The sequence below is a fragment of the Corvus hawaiiensis genome, chromosome Z (genome assembly GCF_020740725.1).
Source record: "Corvus hawaiiensis isolate bCorHaw1 chromosome Z, bCorHaw1.pri.cur, whole genome shotgun sequence".
NCBI classification, from domain to species: domain Eukaryota; kingdom Metazoa; phylum Chordata; class Aves; order Passeriformes; family Corvidae; genus Corvus; species Corvus hawaiiensis.
The window spans coordinates 31,496,387-31,515,728 of record NC_063255.1 but is presented as its reverse complement, the minus strand read 5'-3'; the positions used below and the strand labels follow the sequence as shown (position 1 = coordinate 31,515,728).

Sequence of the window (19,342 nt, the reverse complement as noted above, 5' to 3'; positions counted from 1 at the left end):
GCTATATGTGGATTAATGACACATGCCATAATAAAATTATCAGGAGAAGCTTACTGAGTATTTTGAGACCTATGAAAGCTCATTCTTTTCATCTGCTCTGGATTAAAACCTGGTGTATTTCTGGCTTTTCTCAGTACTTTTAAGACTGTGCGTAACAGCAAGTTGTACTTTTGTGAGGATTTAAATACTAGCTTCCTTGGCACGAACGGCTGAATTTCACTATTAGAGACAATGATACACAAGGATCACACTTAAATCATGGTACTAGTAACACCACGGTCACAGGGTCGGTCCCTGTATAGGCCATTCACTGAAGAGCTGGACTCAATGGTCCTTGTGGACCTTCCAACTCTGAATATTCGGTGATGCTGTGAACACTGCTTGTGCAAAGCACAGTGGACACACAACTTTGGAATGGCCACCCATGAAACAAGGAGTCAAAATAGTTCAAGCCGACGTACAATAAAAAGGCTTGTGAAGAATCACAATCTTCCATTTTATATTCACTTGAAGAGAGCAGCAGGAAGGGCAGAGACAGGCGGGCAGGCCCAGGGCGGGCAGAGCCGGGTGCTGCGCTCCCTGCGGGTTCGCGGACAGCTGCGGGATGGGGGGCGCGGCCGCCCCAGCCCCTCGGGGCCAGGCGAGGTCCCTGCGTGGCATTGCCCGGCCAGCGGCTGAGGGACCCCCCCGCTGCCGCCCCATCGCCCGCCCCCGGTGCGACGGGCCCCGCGCCCTCCCCTTCCTCCCCCCGCCCCGCAGGGGACCTTTTAAGAGGAGGGGGCAGCGACTGCAGGGCTTGGCCGGGGGACCGGGCCGCTCCTGCGAGGGCTCTGGGATTGAGTCGGACGGCCAAAAAAAAAAAAAAAAAAAACAAAACCAAACCAGGGAGAGGAAAGGAAAAAAAAAAAAAAAAACCACGAGGCAAAAGAAGTCAAATAAAAAAAAAAAAAAAAGTAAAACGGGAGGTGCGGAAGCAGGGAAAGGTGTGGGGGCAAAACAGAAACCGCAGGGGGCCGCGCTCCGCAGGCTGCGCGCAGCGCGGGGATGGTGCGCCCCGGCGGGCTCTGCCTCCTGCTGCTGCTGCTGCTGCTGCTGCTGCTGCTGCAGGGCTCCCTCCTCCTGCTGGCCACAGCCCGGCACGGCCGCGCCGCCGCCTGCCCGCTCCGCAGAAAGGTAAGTGCCGCCCGGGGTGCCCTCCTGCCCGGGGTGCCCTCCTGCCTGGGGTGCGCTGCCGTCCGCCCCGCCCTGCCGGCAGCGCGGGGGCGCGGGTCTGGTCCCCTCGGGGTGCGGTGACGGGAGGAGGCGGTGTGCGGGGCTCATCCGCGGCTCAATCCCTGTCAGGCGGGCGCGGTGCGCGGAGCTCGGGCGGCAGGCGCTCGGGAGCAGCACCCTGGCTACCCGAGACTGTGCGCACGGTGTTGGGACCGTGCACCCATCCCTGGGTGCTGACGGAAGAGCGTGCCGGGAGAGGAAGACCCCGGGGTGAGTCCCAGCAGGATCTTTTGCCTGCGCTGAGTAGGAGCTGCACCGGTCGCCAGAAAGCAGACTGGCCGGGACTGAGTTGCAGCCACCGTCCCACGCAAGGGTACCGCCTAGTCCCACTGCAGAACGCCGAGCATGCTGGAACAGGTTCGGAGCAGCAAATGGCCATTTGGAGTGAAAACGCGGTTACGCATTATTTAGGTTTTGCTCGTCTCCTAAACTTAGCAGCTTGACTGCAGTAGCCAGGAGCAGCATGCGCTGACTTAGCTCCGGTGGGTGGTTGGCACAGCAGAGGATCCCTGCTGCAAGAAAGGGGTGATGTTACGGCCAGTGTGAAGCATGTGTAGAGGGTGTCTGTCATTTCTGTGAAAAATCAGAAAAAGTCGTTGAAGCTTTTGAGATAAAAGTACCAAAAATCATGTAGGAAAAGCCTTCTTAAACTGACTTTGTATTAACAGGCCATCTGTGCTGTCTCTTGGCATCTACTTGGACCTGACATGCTTCTGGGATATGTGTGCCACCACTTCAGCTTCCCTCCCAGGCAGGGTTAACTCCACCAGCACAGCCCTTAAGGAAGCTGGAAGCCCTTAGAAGTAAGTGCAGACCTGCTGCACTGGGGAGGTGCCAAAGCCACAGCAGGCTCACTGCAGGGTAGGTGTGAGAAAGTTTTGCAACTGAGGAAGGTCTGCACTATGACTTCACTCCTCTCTCTCACCTGCTCATGCACCTACACATAGCCCTTGGTCTTGGGGCCTTCCTGCCTCTAGGAGCATGCTGGTTCCCCAGGATATCTTCCAGGATCTAGGGCATTATGGAATCAGCCATATGCCAAGCTACATGTGCTTCACTGGAGGTGTCTTCCTGAGTTTGTGTTAAACAGAGCTTAGCCCTACCTTGAGGGACGGTGTTTTTACAATTTGCTTGGAACCAGTTTGTCAACTGGATTTGTAGGTGGCCAGCTGTGACCCTGCCATAAAGCCAGGTCAAGCCTTTGGAGTGAGTGCTCCTTCTCCTTGAGGGCATGAGGTGCAAAAGCCTGTGGGCTGGTATGAAACTACTGCAAGGAGCTAGTGAGAGCAAGGAGAAAGAGGACAGCTCCTGAGAGCCTGAGCATAAGTCATACTTGTGGAAATGGGTAACTTCACAGGTTGGGTGGGACATGCACGAAGTTTTTCTCAGGAACAATTGAGTGGACTTCTGCCAGTTACTAGCAAGACTGGAGGTGAAATGTGTTAATGATAGGTCATTATCTGCTGATGACTCTGTCATTAAAATGTGAGACCACCTGTAGCTCTGGAATTGGCAGGCCGTTTCCTAGGGTCATTAGGACAGTGGTAGTAACCACACTGTCTAGAAATGGCATCCTCTGCCTTATTTACAAAGCTGTTGAGTTTATCCTTATGAATATTTACATCAACTCCTTAGGAAAAATACACCATCTTGTTTCTGCATCACCACGGATGGCTTTTTAATTCAGTTTAGCTCTTTTTAGGATTCCTTTTCTTGCCTCTCTTAGATCTTTCTTCTTTTTGTCAGGTTGCCTAGGTCTCTGCCATGAAAGAAATGTGTGTGTTGTTGCCTGAAAGAGAGAAATTGCTATTTTAAGGAATGAACCTACAATACTTCTGAGGGCTTTCTCATCATCACTCCAAATTATGCTTAAAGCTACAACCAACAATGTGCCTCATCATTCTAGAAAAAAAAAAAGACATAGAAAACAATTAATTTAAGATGAAGTATGCTGGAATCTTTTTTGGCTTGTGTTCCAGATACTAAATAATGTGGTCTGGTACTGCTTTCTTTTTGCTTAACATTGGAGTGTATTAGGAAAAATCAAAGCCAGAATTCAGGGATTAATTGTGGAATGCTTGTAGTTGGTTAGTATTTTATTATGTGTTGTTCCTGATAGAGGGCCAATTAATTTATATGGCTAATTTTCTCCATATACGCCCTTCAGCAGAGCAAGTAATTTTTCTGTTCTTAACCTGTGGCTTTTTAGTTAAAAACTTTATTTTTCATTTCTGGCACGTTGGATGTGTTTTTTTTAGTAGCTGTAGCCTGTGCAGTGTTTATCCCCAAGCAAGTTCTGCTTTAAGTCTTAAGCTGAGTTTGAGTGTGACAGTAATGCCGGTGGGCAAAAGCTCAAGAGAAATACTATTAAAAATGTGGCTGGCATTTTTGTGTGCATTACCATCGTTGCATGGGCACATAACATGGTGAGTAAAATCTTTGCCTCGATTAGGTATAAAGAAACATGGCAAGATATGACACCAGGATAGATAAGAGAGAGGGAGAAAGCCATATAGGGAGGGTAATAGTGCTGCCTGCCTGGGTGAAATACTGCATGCCACATGCTTTGGCTTCTGTAGCAAGCAAAAAAAATAAGGCACGAGAATACTGCGGGTTGAGAAATAGTGCAGTTCTGGGCTGAGATTTGGAAGGTGTAGCTGTGAGGCCAAGTGGTGAGTGTTAGAGCTCCTGAAAGACAGTGAAGCTACAGAGGGCACCTGCCTGCACAGTGAGTTAGAAACTTTGTGCTTTGAAATGTGTAGTCTACATAGATGAGACAGAAGATGGAAGGAAGTAGAACTCATGTAGAAGGAAGCAGAGCAAGTGTAGGTTGTCCATGTCTGGAGTTCCCATCCAGTTCCTCAGTCTCTGGACCACAGTTTTCTTTCCTTCTGAGCCTTCTGAGCCTTCATTCCCCATGTTATCACAACTGTCCATATTTACATTTTTGTGTAGTTTTTTATACTCCCATGCTCTTCTACATGTTTGGAGTACTGTCTCTAGATGAATTCTTTGTTCCTCCTGGTGTTTTTCTGAATTGTTTTTTGGATGTTTGCCAATTTTACTCGTTAGTACATCATTCAGCCCAATTTGAGCTAGTTTCTCTGAAAAAAAAAAAATTATGCTTTCTCTGATCTACTTTGGCATTTCTTTTCCAGAAGAATCATTGCTGCCTTGCTTGAAGTGGTGCATGATATCTGACAAATGCAGTAGTATTTGTGTGTTCGAAGACTACAGGTTGCATCCTGTAATGTTTCTATAAATAGGGCTGGAAAAGCAAGATGTTGGGGCTTGTTAAAACGAACAAAATCTGAGCCTTGGGATTTTTTAATCAAAAAGAAGGAACCTCAGCTCCCAGCGAAATACCCTCAATGTGCACCATGCTTTTCCAGAACTTTTGCAATGGCTGACACTGTTGTCCTCTCATGTTGTCTGTCCTTATGTTTCCCCATTGCACCTCAGTGGACAGTGGAGTTCGTCCCCTGTGCAGCCTTCGCTGAGAAGGAGGCTTTCCAAGTCCTGTGTTAGGGAGTGGATCCTGCAAGTTCCAGTGTGTTCTCTGTGACAGTGTCAGCTTTTTCACCTGGGGAGGTAAGGCAGAGGAGAAGGCACCATGCCATAGTGATGAGCATTCAGAAATACCTTGATCTGATGATTCCGCGGACTTTGGTGTGGCAGCAAGTTGGGAGGCCTGTGTTCTGTTCTGAGACTGCTGCTCTTTCTCCTTGCTCAGGGTTTTTTCCTGTGATGGTGCATTGAGTACCACCTGTAAATTTTAAAGTGGAGACACAAATATGCATCTATGCATGTTGATCTGTTCATGAACCTTCTTGTTAACGCTGCTGGAACTGAAATTCCTCAAGCTGTACAGCCCAGCTGCCATAAGCCTCCAGGACAGCACTTTGACTGTAACTTGTTTGTTTTAAAACACTTTTTTTTTTGTTGCAACAGCTGTGTTAAAGGATCCTACTGCAAAGGAAAATGGAGTTGTAGCACTTCTATCTACTGCATGCTCTTAGGGAAGTGATGTGCCACAGTGATGGTGTATGGTGTGATGCTGAACAAGCCTTGGCACTACTCCTGAGCTGTTTCATGGCCACCTAGAGCACTGTTTAACAGCTTCCCTTTTATGGTATTGGGGTGAAATGATGTCCTTGCTTTTCCCTCTCTGAAGCTGTATTGAGACACACGAGAGCTCCCGGAGGTTGCCAGGGAGGTGAGAGTGCCCAGAGGTGCAGCAGGGGAAGACAGACCTGCTCAGGCACACCCAGGGCTTCGCCCTTTCCCCTCTCGCACAGAGTGGTAACAGGCTGCTTGCAGGGGTCTGGCATGGAGGCAGAGCAGTGCTGGACTCCAGGCTCCCCTTCTGAAGATAAAGGAGATGCCAAAGGAGTGTGAGGCACTAGCATGTCTGGAGCAGCTGTAGTGCCACGTTTTTAGAGGGAGAGTGAGCTTTGCAAGCATCCCTTGTGCCATCACTTGGTGATGATAACAAGTGCTGGTACCCGGAAACTGATTCCGCAGGGTCCACGGAGTTTCCAGTCGGTGGGAAACTGAGCTTTCTCTGTCCTCTCATGCTGGCTCCAAGCTTTCTGTGAAAGAAGGTCTGAATGGTGCTTGGGGTGATTTCCCAAGTTCCTGACTACTCCTTTTGACATGCAAGTGCCAGCAAGAGTGCTCAGCGGCTCTGCTTTGGAACATCTATATCGAGGACTGTGTGAAAATTTTTGCTATGTCTCAGCCTGCTTTCTTCTGTCTGTGGTCTTTAAAGAAAGTCTTTATGTACTCTGTGCCTGATGGCCTGCTTTATTTCCAGTGGTAGCTGGCAGCATTACTCTGCTTTCAGTATCTGATTATGAAAGTTGGGGGGATGAGCAGAGAAAAAAGAACAAAAAAAGAGTATAATGCCAAAAGCCTTTCTAGCTGTGCTGTGTGCAGTAGTCCAGAGCAGCGCTGATGATCACATTAAAGCCTGGCACCAGTCATCAGGGCTTGAGCCTTCTTGCTGGGTTTACTGAGGAGCTGAATTGAAATTTTAAGCTGGCTGGTGACCACTTGTTCTGTACAATTCCTTGCAGTCATAGGTGGTTTTGTGCACTCCCACATACATGATCAGACTTGCATGAAGAGAAGGAGTATTGACCTCCTAACCTCATGCCTGTCCCAGGCGCCTCCTCTCTTTATACTTGCAGTAGATGCAAAGCAGCACTTCTGGTCCTTCCTCCTTGCTGCCTGACCACTACTTCCAGTTCATTTCTCACCACAGTGGCATGTCCTTTCATTTTCCCCTTCTGACTGATGTCAGGGAAGAACCCTGTCTCATTTTCCCTCTTGTTTTACTTCACATATTCATTCTTGAGTATTCTTCACAGGTCTATGTTAGATTTTTATTCACCTGTTGCCCTCTATCTTTTGTACCTCCTGGTGCTCTTCATGTTTGTTCTCTCTTCTTCCTATGGTCTTCAGGAGAATTTTTATGTTCTGTAATTCAGGCATTCCAAGACTGTCCGATAGGATATGGAGTTGTAGAATGGTGTTGGCCAGGGTCTGAAGTATCCTTCAGACTCTTGATATGCTGCAGAACAGTTTGAAGAGCCCTTTGGAATATAGCTGGTTTGTGCAATGCTCTTGGGCACGTGGTGCAATTCTTGGGGCTCTCCTGTGCAGCTCCAGGAGTCAGACTTCAGTGATCCCCGTGTGGTACTTTTGGCTCAGGATATTCTATATTCTGTAGTCCATGCAGGTAAAGTGGACTGGTGGTAGCGCTTTGCTGAGGCGCTGCCTGATCTGTGGCCTGGTTTTGATGTACAGAGCTGCTGGAGAAGGTTGTCTGGGATGAGCCATTGCAGAGCACTCTTTAAGATTAACCTCTATGACCCTGAGTCTTCAGTGTCAGAAATTTACGGGCAATGTGCTTCCAGTAAATTCCTCCAAGCAGCCTGTTCTGCATTTGGCAGTCAGGCAGGCTTCTTAGATCAGCACACATGCACAGTTAGCCTCAGTGCTGAGGTTACAGTTATCTGCTGGCTCAAGACTGACCAGATGTTTGAGTGCATCTGGAAGCTTGTTCTCTTACTTAGACATGCAAAGGCTACCTCTTCCTGTCTGTGCAGACAGACACCGTTTGCGTCCATTGCTCCAGTAAGTACTGCTGCAGCAGTGGGTGCTGTGGGTGATGAAGGCTGTGCCTGCTGCTGGTATAAAGTGAGTTGGAAGGATTCAAGCAGGATCTGTATTGTCCCATCTGCTCTTCTGTCCTGTGGGAGCACCACAACCCTGTGTTGAGGTATCCCAGGTGATGCAGTGAGGTACGTTTTCCAGCAGAACAAATTTAAATATGATTCTGTCTTTCAGATGGCTGTGGGTTTTGAGAGATTTTAAAGCTAATTTAAAAAAAGCAGCTTTTTTTCTTCCTCAGTGTTTACAAGTGTATACCATGAAACCACAGGACAAGTTTGGCCTGCAGAATTTTTTCCCTTATTTTCCAAGGTATTGCATGCTCTTCTCTGCTACTCAAGAAAGAGTACTGGGCTGTGAGGGGTCTTGACTGTGTCTCTCTGCCATGTGCAAAACTTTATTTCGACCTGCTCCAGCAAGTCTGTCTGCCAGCTGTGTTTTGTGTTACTCATTTTCTTGGTGTCAGCCAAGCACCACACTCATTAAACCCCCATTCCATGGGATGTGAGAGAGCACTGGAAGGGTAAAAGTGGGAAAAGTCTTGGGTTCAGATAATGACAGTTTAATAGCTAAAGCAAAAGTCGCGCATACAAGCAAAGCAAAACAAGGAATTCAATCACCACTGCCCATGGACAGGCAGATGTTCAGCCATCTCCAGGAAAACAGAGCTCCATCATGCATAGCAGTGACTTGAGAAGACAAATCCCATCATTCTGAATGTCCCGTGTTCTCTCTCTTTGCCCTCCCTGGCTTTTTATGCTGAGCATGATGCCATATAGTATGGAATATTGCTTTGGTCAGTTAGGGTCAGCTGTCCTGGCTGTATCCCCTCGCAGTATCTTGTGCTCCCTCAGCATCCTTGCTGGCAGTCATACAACATGAGAAAAGGCCTTGGCTCTGTGCAAGCACTGCTCAGCAATAACAAAAACATTTCTATATTACCAGTGCTGTTTTCAGTATGAATCCAAAATGCTGCCCTATACCAGCCACTGTGAAGAAAATGAACTCCACCCCAACCAAAACCAGCATACTCCACAAGGAAACTTCACCCATGATGCTGTGCCACCTTCTAACTGTCACAGCAGTTTCTTTGATTTGCATTGCTGTGCTGAAGTGAGAGGTGAAAGTGATAGAAATCGTGCTGTCCTGCTTTGCTTCAACAAAGTGATGCCAATTTTTGACTTGAGAAAAAGCAGAAGTTGGGTAAGTGTCATGCCTGGATCATGGTGTGCTAGGGCTGTGCTCTGCTGATGCTTTTGGTAAATACCCAGGTGATGTATCAGGTGGTATTACTGTTGAGAAGACACGGTGTTACCTTTCAGGAGGAGAACCCAAAGACAATCTTCTTATGTTTTTATTAGCAAAAATTGAATTTTTACCTCAAGACCTGACAAAAACAATGGTCAAAGAGGACTTTGTGTGAGCAAAGTCACTTTAGGTAAAGTCCATGCTGGCAAGCTGCTGAGCCAGGTGACCTGCTGGCTTGGCACCATGTTTTCCTTAAGCCCTCTGCTGCAGTGGCCTGGTGTAAAAAGTGTGTACTTACTCAGCTGTGTCTCCCTCTCTCCCAGCAAAATGAGCTGAACTCCTTCCTGTGGACAATCAAGAGAGATCCTCCATCTTATTTCTTTGGCACCATCCATGTCCCATACACACGTGTTTGGGATTTCATCCCAGAGAACTCCAAGAAAGCCTTCCAGCAGAGCCACATCGTGTACTTTGAGCTGGACCTCACTGATCCCTACACCATCTCAGCTCTCACCAGCTGCCAACTCTTGCCACAGGGGAAGAATCTCCAAGATGTGCTGCCCCGTGACATCTACCACCGTCTGAAGCGGCACCTGGAGTATGTCAAGCTCATGATGCCATCCTGGATGACCCCAGACCAGCGGGGCAAAGGTCTGTATGCAGACTACCTCTTCAACGCCATTGCTGGCAACTGGGAGCGGAAGAGACCGGTCTGGGTGATGCTGATGGTGAACTCTCTGACTGAGGTAGACATCAAGTCACGAGGTGTGCCCGTCCTGGATCTGTTCCTGGCCCAGGAAGCGGAGCGGCTGAGGAAGCAAACGGGTGCTGTGGAGAAAGTAGAAGAGCAGTGCCACCCACTCAATGGGCTGAACTTCTCCCAGGTGAGGCAGAGTGCTGTGCAGGGTGCCAGGCTGGCTGCTCAGGTGGATATCTCAGCAGCAACAGCAAGGGCTGGGGTGCGGGGTAAGTTCTTTGTACCCAGAGACTTGTGTCTGCTCCCTGCAGCCCGTGCCTTTGCCTACATCCTCAGGAGAATTTGCTAGCACAGGAGATCAGGCCAGAGATGAATTCATTTAGGCATGGCCTGAGGAGACCCCTGTTCTCTTCCTTGGGCAGCCGTGGGCATGTTCCACCCTCAGAAGCACCAGACCTTTGGACAGGTGCTCTCTCTCCCTGACTGGGCCCCCCCGCAGGAGCCCAGGACAGGCTGGCGCTCAACGTCCAAACTTGGTTTTGTAATAGCAAGTTAAAAAGAAAGAAGTGATTACTTGGGGCAAGCACGGGTGCTGTGAGTAGTGCTGAGAAGTAAGTGCTGATTGGAAAAGTATCACAATGGATATCTTAATGCCCTCAGAAATAGGGGCCCATCCTCCATGCTGGGAAAAGTATTTTTGTTTGATTTTTGGGGGTCTTTTTCCCTTCCTTTGTTACCAGGTGAGGGTCAGCACAGCACAGCGTTCTGCAGGGAGCTTCACAGACTAGTACAGGCCCTTACGCAAGTGCCTCTGTGTTTGCAGACCTGCTGGAGTTCAGCACTGTTGTTCATGCTGCCGAATGACCTCTGTGTTGTCTGTGTGTTGGATGAGGTGCTCCTCTCTGAACGAAGTACACCAGGCAGCAGTGTCTGTTGTTGTCTCTGCCCAGTGGGATCACAGGCATAATGTTGCTCCCTGACATGGGGTACCTTCACTGCAGGGAGATGCTAGTTTGGGGAGTGGAAGAGGCATTTGTTTAGAAATAGGTGAGACTATGTTTTGCAGCATGCCCTGTAGCAGAAGGTGGGAGGACCTTTAGTCATAGGGCTGGGGAATTTTGACTGATGCCTGACCCTTTCCCCTGCATCGTGAAGCCTGTCCTGTCACTGGTGCCGAGTTTGGAAGGGAAAGAGCAGAAGGGGAGTGCAGCACAGCAAGGGCAGGGACAGCAGCTCAGGACAAATGTCTGAAGTGCTGCTACCCCAGACAGCATTGGTGGGGGGGAATAGCACATCAACCCAGGCTGCAGTCCTGCAGTTGAGCAGTCCTTAAATGCAGGCAGGGCTTCTGCACTTTTCTCTTCCATTGTTTGGAGCTGGGCAACCTCATTTACATCTCCAGTCTTTTGCTTAACACTGTGCTTTGAATCTTTATGCTGCTGCTATTAGCTCACAGCTGACCTGGGAATAGGCTGGGAAGTCCCTTCTTTTCCACCTTGTACCTGGTTGAGGATTTATAAACATTACTGCCCACATTTTAATTTTGCTGATATTGCCCTCTATATGAGGTTATCATCATAGAGGGGGGGGGGGGTGGTATGAGAATTTTTCTCCGCTGCCTTGTAAGAAAGTGGTAGGGAGACTGAGAAATGTTGATTGCAAATCATGTCCCTGCTAAGCTCCTGCAAATGTTGATTCTAGGCCTTCATAGCTTTCTTCGAAGAGCACTGCTGTTTTGCAGATGGGATAAATACCAAATGATCCAAGAAGCTGCATGGGCAAGGGACACAGAGCTGCAATGTTCAGAATTGCCCAGCCTTCTGAGAAGGCCAGAGAGACAAGAACTGCAGGAGAAACTTGCCTCTGGTTAGGAAAATGACAGCCCATGGTTGCCCCATGGTGAGTGGAGATGTGCACGTGCATCATGCAGGCTGCAGCTCCTCCCATGCCTGCATGCTTAGAGGGGAAGGAGAGCACTGTCCCTTGAGGGAGCAGGTCTGGAACAGCTACTGCACTGAAAATTCACACCTCCACTTCTGCCCACTGCTAGATTTCCAATACAGGCAGCTCAAGGAAAAGGATAACCAGAGGCAGATGATTTTTATTCTTCTAAGCCAATTTCATTGCTGTTTCAGAAACTGACTTGTGAACTCGTGTTTGGCGATTCTGTAAGTCTTTAATTTCTGAGCTTTCTTGTCAGTTTGTTCAGGCAGTAGAGTTAATTGCATGTTTAATATAAACCAAACAAAGGGTTTGAAATAGGCTCTTTGAAAATTATTTTCTTTGGTGTGCTGCTGTCCAGAAACCCCCAGTGTTGGGCCACTTCTGTGACTGCTTTTCAAACAAGCGAACATACAGGCATAACTTCGAAACTTCTGTTGGGGAAAGTAGAACAAAAAGCATGAGGAATGGTCTAATACTGTACAAGAAATACCACAGAATCACAGAATGGCCTGAGTTGGAAGGGACCTCAAAGATCACCTAGTTCCATCCCCTCTGCCGTAGGCGGGGACAGCTTTCACTAGACCAGATTGGTCAGAGCCCCATCCAGCCTGACCTCGAACTCTTCCAGGGATGGGGCATCCATGGTTTCACCTGTGCCAGTGCCTTACCACTGTCACAGTAAAGAATTTCTTCCTAATATCTAATCTAAACCTACTCACTTTCACATTGGAGCCATTCTCCCTTGTCCTGTCACTACATGTCCTTGTAAAAAGTCTTTCTTGTAGGCTTCCTTCCCATACTGGAAGGTGTGTTATAGGTCACCCCAAAGTCTTCTCTTTTCCAGGCTGAACAATCCCAATTCTCTCAGCCTTTTCTTATAGGAGAGGTGCTCCTTTATTCTAATCCATCTTGGTGGCCTCCTCTGGACTCACTCCAACAGGTCCCTGTCCTTCCTGTGCTGGGACCCCAGAGCTGGATGCAGTGTTCCAGGTGGGGTCTCACCAGAGCAGAGCAGAGGGGCAGAATCCCCTCCCTCCCCTGCTGCCCACGCTGCTTTGGATGCAGCCCAGGGCACGTTTGGCTCTCTGGGCTGTGAGTGCCCATGGCTGGGTCATGTCCAGCCTCTCATCCCCCAGCACCCCCAAGGCCTTCTCACAGGGCTGCTCTCTGTTTATCTGTCCATCCCGAGCCTGGATTGATACTGGGCATTGTCCTGACCCAGGTGCAACACCTGGCACTTGGTCTAATTAAACTGCATGAGATTCCCATGGGCCCACTTATCAAGCTTGTCCAGGTCCCTCTGGATGTTGTCTAGAGAGACGCTTATTTTCTTATGGCAGAATTACAGAGAAATTACTTAGCAGAGAAGCAAGTTCAGTGTTTTCAGTTTGTTTCTGCATAGGGTTTGCTCTTTGTTTCACATCCAAAATGACTGTACTGCCTGGTGAGGTGGACTCCCAAGCCACTTCAATCCATACATTGTTAGTAGCTAGGTCCCTCTTTTGATCCATTCTGTTGACCTTGTTAGTGTATGTTATTGCAGGTGAAGGTCTGGAACAGTGTATTGTTGTCTCCCTGGGGTTGCACAATGCGCAGTAACTGCAAAGTGCAGACAAACCCCAGTTAGCAACTTCCTTCTCCTTGTGAAGAGAGAACAGTAAAAAATGGAAAAAACCCCAAAACCTCCGCACATACAACAGCCAACACTGCCTGTCAAGGGACTCTTTTTTCTTTGGCTTTTTTTACCAAAGACTTTTGGTTTATGGCTCTCTTATTTTACCTGCCAAATCTCTCCGTTTTTGCTCAGTTCAGGCTGGCTGCCCACATTGCTAAATCATAAAAGTATCATTTCTGTTCAGTACACAATGTTGTGTACACAATCTGTGAAATACTTTACTGCCTTGTCAATCCCTGTCTCTTGTTCCAAGTTCTGTGCAACTTTATGAGTACGGCAACATTAGTTTGTCTCCATGGCCAGGGCCATGGTGTTTATTTTTCCTCTTTCGTGCTGTTTCCATCCTAGTTTGTCTTCCAGACTTGTTCTCCCAGTCCACTGTCTTTGATGGGTATTGCCTCTCTTGTTGCACTGCCCTGCATGCAGGTCTCATTCCTAGCTGCGTCTGGGCTTTGTAGCTATGTACAATCTGCCACTGCTGACTTCCAGCATGGAGTCAGTCCCTCCCAGCTGTTCTTCTCCAGTTCTGCATGTGCATACGTGTTTGCTGTGTTGGGGGCATTAGTGCTCCAGCCCTAAACAGCTTTGCTGTTGGCTTCAGTAGTATCATGAACATCAGTTTAGTACTGGCTCAGAAGATGAGCAGGTGATGGCCTGTACTGTGCCAGGCACTTGCTTTGATACGCTAAGGTGGTGTCCAGGCTGTATTCCTCACAAACTGGTCTCAGCTTGAGCACAAGTAGTTTAGACTTACGTCTGCCCTTTGTGTGGACCCATGGTTAAGTGTGTAAACACTGTCCTGCCATCACCACTTCCTAGCCAAGACTCTGGCCAGTTTGACTTCTCTGATACTGGCACACTTGGTAGAAGGTTCTATTACCTGTTCCTGATTTGAGAATTGTTTCCCCACATGGCTTTCCTGTGGTCATACCTTGTCTCAGCATTTGTCCTACCTGAGCATCAGAATACATTGCTACATATTCAGAAGTAGTCTTCAAAGCTGCAGTAGGAGTCAGGGAGCCACTAAGGGCTGACTGCTTATGAAATCCTGGCTCTGAATCTGGGACTGAGCACTTGAAAGTGTTGTTATTTGCATCTTTCAGCCAGTCCCTCATATAGCTCATTGCAGATAGGAAATGAAGCAAAGTTTTCTACATTGATCATTTTGTATTAATTAGGACATTATTTGTTTATGTTTCTACTCAAAAAACAACCTTTGCAAGCTACAAAGTGCTGAGAGATTCTTGCTTTTCTCTGGATGGCTCCCAGAACTTCCAGGTTCTGGATCACTAACATGACTGTGAGAACTATAGACTCCTGCTTAACAAACACAGCCCTTCTGTCATTTGGCCCTTTCGCCCAAGTGCGCACACATACTAAGCAGCAACAGCATTTTTGCTGCTTAATATGTGTGTGCACTTGGGCGAAAGGGCCACCCTTGAGAAGCCCTTGTATAAAATTGTTATTTAGGAAAAGCCTGTATTTGTGGGGAAATAAGAAAGCAAAGACTCCATGGCTTTACATGTGTTACATGGGTTGTTGGGTGGTCTGTTTTTTTTCCCATTCTAAGGAAGTGAGAAGTGATGGCTTGAAATTAGGCGCAAAGGATACAATATGAAAGTGCTGAGATTTGAGCTATTCTTCTCGTTCCTATAAAGGGTGTTTTGCTATACTTGGTTGGTCAGTTACAGTAGTTGTCTTTAACTTCTGGGATGATGAGGCTGGATCTGGCAGTATTTCCATTCACAGGACCTTGGTTCAGGCTCATCTTCGACAATGACAGTAATGGAGAATCTCAAAGAAAGAAAAAGCAAGGAAAGGCACATAGTACAAGATCTGCAAAGAGTAGATTAGATTCTGTAGTTTAGGTCCAAATTGAAGCAAAGCACAGAGCAGTTGCTTGATGAAGGAGCTGACAGAGGAGCAGAGCTTTTTATTGCTAAACAAGTTGGATGGGACACTGCTTGCAGTAACATGATTGCATCTGCTGCCCCGAGGGTGTAATTTCAAGACTTACTTGTTAGGACCAGCCTTCTCTCTTCAGGTGATGGGAACATCAGGTGTTTGTGCTCATGAACTGGGGCTGGAACAACTGAATTGATCCTATTTGCATCTTTGGCTGCTGGAGTCTGTGACCTAGATTTGGTTTTGGTTTCAGTTTGTGTGTAAACAAACCTGTAGCCTCCACATGTAGACATCAGGGATGGGGGAATGGGTTGGCTGGTGGGAACCAAAATAACTAAGACTTCTCATTTCTATTGAAATAATTACAGTTTAATTAAGATATTTTTAACTACTTGGCCATTTCAGTGTTCTTCCCTCAGTGAAAGTAGAAGTGGCCTTCAGAATGGTGGCGAGTTTGTTTCAAACAGCCTGGACTCTGTGGTAGGGCTTTGAAATCCCAAACTGGGAACGTTGCTCCTTGCACTTGCACTCTATATGCCTATCAGCTGGCTGGATTTTCCCATTAAAATTGCCCTTAGCTTGGCATATTACACAGCAGAAACAGAAGATGTCAGGTTGCAAACATGGCTTCTTCTGTCCTTGCTGCTCCCATGGATGGCTTCTTGCCTGTGTGTGGCTCCCAGTTTTGCAGTGTGAGCATGCCAGTGCGCTTTCCTTTTTACTCAGTGAGCAAGGGCTGGGCAATGAAACGTATGCACTGCTCTGAGAGCACTTGTGACTGGGTTATCCTGCTGTCCTCTGACAAGTAGTGCTAGACTGGTGGGCTGGTTGGCGGTGCTCTGTGTGATGCTTGAGATCCTCCAGCTTTGGGTGAGGACACTTGCTGCAGAGGAGCACAGCCCTGTCAGCAGGCTGAGGGTTGCCAGGCATCGGTGGCCACTCAAGGTAGCACACAGAAGCTCTGAGCTGAATGCTTTTTGGAACAGCTCAGCCAAAAGGAAGGAGTGTGGAGCAGGGCAGAGATGTGGCCTTGGCTTACTCAGCTGTTCAGGCAGTTGGGTGCCTCTGTGCGAAGCTTTAGTTGGCAGGTTCTCAGTATTGACACAGAACTACAGTGATGGATCATGGTGCTCTGATGCTGTGGCTCTGCTGGATGCCTGATCCCAAGGGCTCACTTCTTACTGCCATTACAGAACCCAAAGCATGGGAATGCAGCTGCCAGCTTTTCCCTTGGACAAAAAGGTTGCAACCAGTCTGGACACCTTAAAGGCACATGCCTGCAGAAGTTGTAGAAGACAGCTTCCTTTCCCACCTAAGAACTGTACTGCAGTCCTGTCACACTCCTGTCCAGTACTCGTGAGATGGTTCTTCTGGCCCAGACTGGATTGCAAGATCCATGGGGATCCATGTTGGCTCCTGCATCCCAACTGACAGCGTTTGACTCATGGCCGTGGTTCTGAAGACTGATTTTTAGTTTTCATCAACAAATTCAGAACAAAAATGAAGCCCAGCTTTAGTTTTCATCTGTTAGATTTTGTGAGGGCTTGTATTCCACTGAAGAGCCTCTGCTATTAACTCTTAGTACTTGTGTGAACATTACAGCTGTAATCAGTTTGTCCTTTAATGTTCTATTTGTTGAGCCTGTCCCAGCAGTGCACATTTCTATGTGTTAAATGTTGACTCAGCTCTTCCCAGGCCTAGCAGCATCTGTCTTGTGACATGGCAGTCATGCTTGGTGCAGTGGTATTGTCACTGTCCTCATCTTCCCTCGTTTATGCATCTGTGTTCGGCTGTGGTTCTTTCAGGCACAGTGGTTTTCTGAGCACTCATGCTTGCGGCTGGCAAAGTCCTTTTTACTCACACGGCTTCCCAAGGAAATAAAGAGTGTTACTGTTGTTGTTGGTCCAGTCCCTGACTGCTCCCTGATCAAGGTGAACTTGGAAGCCAATTTACATCTTCTTTCTCATCTGTATTTACATTTTTAGGTCTTCTAAGTATTGTTTCTGTTTCCCATGTCTTCAGTACATGAGGTGTTGGTTTTGTGTTTCTCTAAATTCCTACTGCCATACAGTCTCTTGAGGAAACTATTCATTGATGCTGTTGTCTTAACACAGAAAACTTGCAAAACACTATCAAGGTTTTTGGAACGGGTATGGTTTCCATTATACTTGTTGACTTAAAATTTCTATATCCTATAATTATTTGCAATAATATTCATGAAGGCTTTTATTAGATAATTTGAAAGATTGATCTGCAAGTAGGATGAGGCTGAACATAGTTTTGAAGATGATTGTTTCTTTTTCTGACCTAAGGCAAAAATGAAAGAGTAGGAACAGTTCTTTTTTTTTTCTAAGAGAGAGAAGATTGGGTTCCTTAATAAAATTCTTATCATCCAGCAAGCTTAGCAGGTTGTCATAGGTTAGCAAGCATAGTCCCAGAAGGGATGTCCTTGCTAAGGGGTGCTTACAACTTCCTCTGGGACCTGATAGAACCTATCAGCTGGGCAGGTTGAATATGGACAATTCTTTAAGCCACTTAAAATTGTGACCACCTCTGTGATCCGCATTTAAGAATAGGCAAACTCCCCCCCAAGCTCTCTCTCGTTTCCGGCGCTGGCACAGGTGGCTGCGGGCCCTGTGCGGGGGCCAGTGGGCCCGGCCAGGCCCTGCTTGGGCCAGGCTGGGCCAGGCCACGGCCATCCTGGAGCCGATGGACCTGTTCCAGCCGTGGAACCCCCCCCACTGCCTTGCTGTGGGCAGCCGGAGTGGCTCGGCTCCCCCCATCTCCACTTCGATAAGAAAAATTCCAGCTGCAAGGCCGAGGTGAGATTAACCCTTTTATTGCTGTGAAGAGCTGAAAACCTGAGGGAAGAGAGAGAGGAGATGCTTAAAGCTGAAATTCTGTTGTGAAGCTATGATATATCAGAGTATCCCGTTGTAATTTCATGAAGATATGGGGGGTGGAGTGTTCAACTCGTGAGCAAAAGCACCTGCGCTGAGATAGGCAGATGCTGACGCAGCTGTAATTTCATGAGAAGTTTGGACAGGGAGAGATGGACCAGATGAGGACTTTTGCTCCAAATGGGAAAGGAGAAAACCTCAGTTCCTAGAGATGAACCAGATGAGGACTTTTGCTCCAAATGGGAAAGGAGAAAACCTCAGTTCCTAGAGATGCTCCCAGAGATAGTCCTAAAGATGAAGATGAGGAAGACCCTTTGCTCCCAGGGAAGGAGAAGGGCTTCTGTTTTTTTGTTTCTGAATGGCTCAACCTTAAAAATTGTACCCCAAAAAACTTCAAGAGTGGACTCTCGAAAGCAGTTGCGGGAAAAGCTGCAAGTTGGGGGAAGGGACTCACATGCAGGCAGAGAGACTCCTCTTCCTAAATGGACTGAACAATATTTGGAAGTGGGCGGCTGTCTCGTTGTGATACTGTTTTCATAGCACGAGCAAGAAGAGACTTCTCTTTCTAAATGGACTGAACAAGGTTATTATGGAAGTGGTAAACAGACTGAACATCTTAAGGGTTGTATTTTTACATTGTCAGTGGGCAAAGGGAGGAAGGTAGGGGGAGGAGGAGAGTTCTGAAGGTGGTATAATTTTTTTTTTCCTTCTTTTAGGTCTGTTAATAAACTTCTTCATATTCTTTCAAGTTTGGTGCCTGCTTTGCATTTCTCCTAATTCTTATCTCACAGAAGATAAACAGTAATGAGTATTTTGGACCAAACCACTACACTAAATTGGTGTTTCCGCCCGGTTACAAACCGAACCCGCGACACAGGTATACGCACATCCACACCAGACATCATCCATTTCCAGCATGCCTGGATGAAAGATGTTCGGACACCAAGGTGCGTAAACAGTTTCAAAGGGATTAGACAGGTAGGTGAAGGATAGTCACACCAGGACATCACATACATGTCCCAAGTGCCCTCTCTGGCTCAAGGCGTCCCTCATCCCTGACAGCCTGAATTGAGGGCAGGTGCGAGTGGAAGAGTTGGTCTGTAGGTTGTGGGCTTCTGCTCCACTGGGCAGATGTGGAAAGCTTATTCCCAAAATGTATGAGCTGTGCTTGGAAACTGATATGGAATGGGTCAGCAGAACCAAGCTTGGCAGTGTCCCTGGTGGGGCTTTCAGATACCCACATGTTCTCCCATTTCACAAGACTTGCCTTTCTTGAGCATGCAGAGGTCACACGTGAACAGACAATGTGGGGAGCAGTTGGCTGTGTAGTCTGAAACCAGGGAGAGGTTTAGGAAGGTTTATCCATGGATCTGGAGAACAGTCCTGTCAATTAAGACGAAATGTGTAACAGTGTTTAGTCCGCAATTAACTGTGAAGGCAATCTTGTCCTGTAACTATTTGAGGGAAGATTTAGGTAGCTGGCCTTGTGCATTTCTCAGTCTCTTTGTTCTTAACAAGATGGGC

The 19,342-nt window shown here is 47.5% G+C and overlaps 1 protein-coding gene across 3 annotated transcripts in view; it reads left to right on the top strand.

The window, feature by feature from the left end:
- The first annotated feature begins 973 nt into the window (after positions 1-973).
- The window catches only part of LOC125320366 (metalloprotease TIKI1-like), an 82,844-nt gene continuing 64,475 nt past the window's right edge, over positions 974-19,342 (top strand). For 2 of the 3 annotated variants that reach the window (XM_048292620.1, XM_048292617.1), the window contains exons 1-2: positions 974-1,173; positions 9,021-9,581. In XM_048292620.1, coding sequence (XP_048148577.1) covers positions 1,045-1,173; positions 9,021-9,581 — 690 coding nt within the window. In that variant the 5' untranslated portion in view covers positions 974-1,044. Of the gene's footprint in view, positions 1,174-1,492; positions 1,630-9,020; positions 9,582-19,342 lie in introns of those variants that run through there. The other variant, XM_048292618.1, reaches the window with a different exon arrangement.